We start from the raw sequence: 4,975 nt of genomic DNA, 5'->3' as shown, positions 1-4,975 counted from the left end.
TTTCTTCTTTTCTTCTTCTTTTGTGGTTCGAAAAAAGAAGGGCATACCGCATTAGAATGACACCATGGTGAGTAAATTATTTCCATTCTATGAACTACCCCTTTAATCTTTTTTTAAGAAATACCGGTAAGATATTTTTAATATTGTGGTTTTATCAGACTTCTTTACACCATGGCAAGCTTTATTAAATATGACTGCAGGAACAAGGTGTTAAAAGTATTTTATTTCAGAAAATGTCACAGAGTTCTACAGCAAAATATATATATATCATGTCAGAACACCAATGGTAGTACAAAGAAATAGCTATATATTCAGTAAAGTGTGTCTGATTGTAGAATGTGAAGATCTGCTGTATTCAGTGCATCATGAAGTAGGAGAGCAGAGAACAGCAGAGGAACAGGAAGCTCTGGGTGACACTCTGAGCCCCGTTACACAGGTTCCCCTCACAACATGAGATGCTTTCAATATCTCTAACTGATGTTGTGGCGTCACAAATAGATTTAGAGACACAGCCTTTAAAAACCAATGACTGGCCTTCAAAAGTCCCTGATGAAAAGAAAGAAAACAAAGGTTGATTCAGTCTAAGCTGGACACTGATATACTGTATGTGATCTTTATCAAATGTTTAAACCTAAGACAGTTTAAATGATAATGACTTTAATCTTTTTCCTTTTCCAGATCCTCACCTGTTGCTTTAATGCAGCGATCTTCAGTCCCTGAACAGTCCACTGTGTTTGAGCAGCTCTTATCTTTATCACAGTAGTAACATTTCTTTCCATTGGGGATGTTAGAGGGATCTACAGGAGGAAAACAAGTATGCTTACAAAATATCTAATGAAACAACAATCCTTTAGCTGGAGTATTGAATGGAGTGTTCAATCAGTTCACCACAGACAAACCACACCATGCTTTTTATTTCCTGATTGAATGTAAAGTAAAAGAGAGTTGAATTTACAGAAGTTATTTGTACATGATCATTGAAGCACAATACCTGGAGCATCTTGAGCGTTACACTGGTCTGTGTCACAGCAGGAAGAAGTCGTCTTTACAATACCAAAATTCAAGGACCCATTTTGACAGGCAACTGCACAATCTTTAGCCTTCACTTTAGTGTCACCTAAAATATGAATGATACAGGAGAGATCAGTTCAACTGCATATTATTTTAATGGTAAATGTATTTATAAATGTCAAAATGTAGCATTTTTCTCATTTCAAACCATTTATTAAATATAAAATTATAATTGAAATATAGGTTGAATATTCTGCATAGAATATTCCAACAGAAAAAGGAGTAGCCGTTCTGTTGCAGCACCAGTAAATTAACTCAGTCTCCATCAGTCAAATAACTGTACATTTCATATTGGACTTACCAACTTGTGTCACTGCTGTTGTACTAATGCACTGAGTAGATCCACTGGGACATGTTTTAACCTTTTGTCCTGCACAAGAACCCGTCAGACCCAAGCACTCATAACAGCGGAGAGAATGTCCTTTAGGAATAAAACAGTAAAGAGGAATAAACGAAATAAAAAAGAGACATCTGTATTTGTACCAGTAACATCACAAACATTATTTGTCTTCGTACCTGCAGTGAAGAGAATGAACAGAAGAAAAACTGAGATTTGCAGATCCATATTCGATCAGGAGGTGAATGAAATAATGTGTCTGTTTCAGTGCTATTTTATAGTTAATCAAAAGGGGAGGATCTTCATTAGAAAATGAAAGTTTAACACAGGTAGACATTTCTTGAAACACAAACTTAATTTTACATAATGTAGCCTACTTGCCAATTAAAGATAAAGGAACGTTTAAAGGTCCCATGGCATGGATTATTTTATTATTTTATAATGTTAATAATGTAGAAATAAAAGGCATTTTTCCAAGCCTGATTTTAGCCTGATTTGAACACTCAGTTTGAAGGGGCGTGTCTGTGTGAGACTTCAGTGTAAACGCCCACTGCTGTGATTGGCTGACATGTTTGCATATGAAACGAAAACTTTTACTATTACAGCTATTATAAGTTTTTACTATTACAGCTATTGAGATTAACAAATCATGAGAAGCTTTTAAAGTTTTTAGATTTATTCCCATTACATAAAAGGTTGCAGTGATGAGCAGATGACAGACAGTCTGTTGATTGCATGAATGAAGATCTTATCATTGCAACGCAGTTTCTGCACTCTCACTAATGATTTCACCAATGCAAACACGATGTAAATACAGGAAGAGCTTCGTTGTGCAGTGTAACAGCGTCATTGATTTCATAACAAGTTTTGGCAAGTGTCCAGATAAACTTGCGCTGTGTGATTGACAGCTTGGACGATTGGAAAGGGATTGTTCTTTGATCGCTTTCTGTATATATTTTAATCACAGTTTAAATAAGATTATTTTTTATCCTACTAAGAGAAACAACGTGAAGTTGATCGTTTAGTCACTGGCTTGATTTACTGACCCTTACGAAAAAGTATAGGCCTACTTCAAGTTCTTTTTATGAAGTAGCCTATACTTAAGTAATGTTCAAGCAGATTTTTAAGTAAGCCTACACTGTAAAAAATTTGAAACCCTCCCAAATCAAAAATTTCAAGTGACCGATAACATCTAAATTTTTCAATTGGCCCAAGTGAAATTCTGTAAATTATAAAATTAAATTTACAGATTTTCACTTGGGCCAATTGAAAAATTTAGATGTTATCGGTCACTTGAAATTTTTGATTTGGGAGGGTTACAAATTTTTTACTGTGTATACATTATGTATAGGCTAAGTATAGGCTACCCCAGTAAACACAGAACGTTCGCCTAACGTTCCCATATGGTTCCCATTTGTTTTGTTTTTTTTGGGAATCAAATAAGAACGTTCCCTCTCTCGCCGGGTTCTTCACACCCCGCTCCGTGCGGGTCTTGAATCTGGGTCTCCGGCATGAGAGTCAGGCGCTCTAACAAGGAGGCTAAAGACTGCAGCCTCTAGCATCTGTCACTAGAGGTGTGGTAACATAGTGGTTACACTATCAAAATTACATGTTTTATTTCATTTTAATTTTCACTTTTAGATAATAAAATATGTTATTAAGAAATTAATACATTATGACACATTTAATTAATAACAATTCATTTATTACTTAATATATTAACCATATAGAATCTTTATTAGTTGCTGATGCAGTAATCATTAATGGTTTAGTTCTTCATCCGTCATACATTACCCATGATTATCTGTGCATTAGTTAAGCATGAATTAATGCATATTAGTGCACCCGTATTGTAAAGTGTTACAATATTTTAAGCATAAGAGATGTATACATCTGTTAGTGCTGATGAAGTATTTTGTTTAATGTTCATTTAATAAAGTACATTTCCTTAAACCAAAGAACATCAGTGCAACAAACAATCTTTATTCAGTAAAATATAACAATGCATCATCCATATTCACAGAATCAGGATTCACTGAAACAGGAAGTAGAAGAGCAGAGGAGAGAAGAGCAGGAAGAAGCTTCCCTTATACATTCCATCTAAAAAACATGATAAAGAAATTAGTATTAATTATACTACTAATAAAAATGGCATGTTCATTGTTGATCAATTTCATCACATTTATAAAAACTCTTTGAATCACTTGACTAATTCATTAGCGTATCCTTTTCGTGCTGTTCAGGCTTTACACTATTTTTTTTATTTTTACTACTCTTGATATTGTGTCTTATGAACAATCACTTGTGTATTATATTGTTTGTTTGAATTATTGAATTACTTGTATTAATGTTTGTATCATTTCCTCATTTTAAGTTACTGTGGATAAAATCAAACTGTCAATTAAAGCCCAATACCTGCTGCATTGCAAAGGTCAGTGTTACAGCACTGGACAGATAATGACCCTTCATCTATCTGTTGGGTCCCTGGTTTACATTGATTTGCACACGCTTTCGTAATGAAGACCTTAGTGGAACCTGCTAAAAAAGACATAAACAACCATATAATAGGATAATAAAACAATTCCAAGATTTGCAGTAATGCAAAAACATCAACAAGTATACTTCCTCTCCAGCGGTACAATCAGTTTCAGTAAATTATTCCAGCAGATTTCCACATCACACTGGACTTACCATCTGATTGTTCCACTATACTGCTTGCACATTTAGAAAATCCATCTGGACATGTCTCCACTTTTGCTTTACAGGAACCCGTCCAATCAGGCATGCACGAGTAACACTTAAGAGAATATCCTTAAAGATAGAGAGACATGTTGAGTTACCAGTCTACAGTACCAAATAATACATTCAATACTTGCTGTTTCTTGTACCTCCAGTGAGAAAAACGAAAAGAAGAACAACAGAGACTCGCAGATCCATCATGTGTCAGGAACAGAATGAAATAACAATGTTTCCGTTCCTTTTATGTCTGTTCGACTGCAAGATGGGGCAGTTGCAACATCGCTTATGTCTCCACTCAGGAATGTGATGTTCATATTACTCATGCTCAGTTAGACAATCTTCCTTCCTGGAAGAAAACAGCCACATATGACCAATCCTTCTGCAAATAAGTAATAACTAAATACATTTAAAGTTAAAAAGTATATATATATTTTTTTTTTTCATACAGTCTAAAATATGTGCGCGAGGCATTGTGAAGTTATATTATTTTAATCCGTGTTTTCTAACCTTTTAAAATGCATAGCTTGCATGTGTCAAAGCTGTTGTGTCAAGCTAACAGAGCAAGTTTTATCATGACGGTCTTTCCTTATCACAACATTGATGTAAAATCTTGTCATAACTTAACAAAATTATAAATGTATGTATTAATAAACAACCCATTTTAATATCTCCCCTTTTTATTTAAGTAAACAGTTTTTACTTAAGTAAAAATCAGACTAGGCATATATTTGATCTGTTCTGTGTTTTCAGTATGCCTCACGAGACAAAATGCACAACAGATCGGGGTTTCCTTCTGTTCTGATGTAAGCAGCAAACTCAGCATAAAAG

At 34.5% G+C, this 4,975-nt stretch overlaps 1 protein-coding gene and 1 long non-coding RNA gene across 3 annotated transcripts; both read right to left on the bottom strand.

Annotated features, from left to right (window-relative positions):
* Positions 1–308: 308 nt before the first annotated feature.
* LOC308705410 lies at positions 309–1,498 on the bottom strand. The gene is made up of 4 exons (XR_014031915.1): positions 1,373–1,498; positions 992–1,117; positions 687–797; positions 309–546 (listed from the first exon to the last, which is right to left on the bottom strand). It is a non-coding gene; the product is annotated as an uncharacterized lncRNA (long non-coding RNA).
* Positions 1,499–2,745: 1,247 nt separating this feature from the next.
* Positions 2,746–4,482, bottom strand: LOC308705133 (three-finger toxin MALT0070C-like). Of its 2 annotated transcripts, none has more exons than XM_081389998.1 (4): positions 4,297–4,482; positions 4,100–4,219; positions 3,824–3,946; positions 2,746–3,508 (listed from the first exon to the last, which is right to left on the bottom strand). In XM_081389998.1, the coding sequence occupies exons 1-4, from the start codon at positions 4,346–4,348 to the stop codon at positions 3,441–3,443; spliced, it is 363 nt and encodes a 120-aa protein (XP_081246124.1). In that variant the 5' UTR covers positions 4,349–4,482; the 3' UTR covers positions 2,746–3,440. The 2 variants fall into 2 exon arrangements, with proteins under 2 accessions (XP_081246124.1, XP_081246125.1); XM_081389999.1 differs by having other exon boundaries at positions 3,824–3,943; positions 4,297–4,431.
* Positions 4,483–4,975: the final 493 nt, after the last annotated feature.

Source organism: Scardinius erythrophthalmus, assembly GCF_964197995.2.
Source record: "Scardinius erythrophthalmus genome assembly, chromosome: 17".
Taxonomy (NCBI): domain Eukaryota; kingdom Metazoa; phylum Chordata; class Actinopteri; order Cypriniformes; family Leuciscidae; genus Scardinius; species Scardinius erythrophthalmus.
The sequence above is the reverse complement of the archived record's forward strand: the minus strand, read 5'-3'. Positions and strand labels throughout refer to the sequence as shown.

Coding starts and splice junctions, on each gene's coding strand:
- LOC308705133 (XM_081389998.1), bottom strand. CDS start 4,348: ATGATGGATCTGCGAGTCTCTGTTGTTCTTCTTTTCGTTTTTCTCACT. Junction 3,947..4,099: donor TATAGTGGAACAATCAGATG/GTAAGTCCAGTG, acceptor TGTCTTTTTTAG/CAGGTTCCACTAAGGTCTTC. Junction 3,509..3,823: donor TGACCTTTGCAATGCAGCAG/GTATTGGGCTTT, acceptor CATGTTTTTTAG/ATGGAATGTATAAGGGAAGC.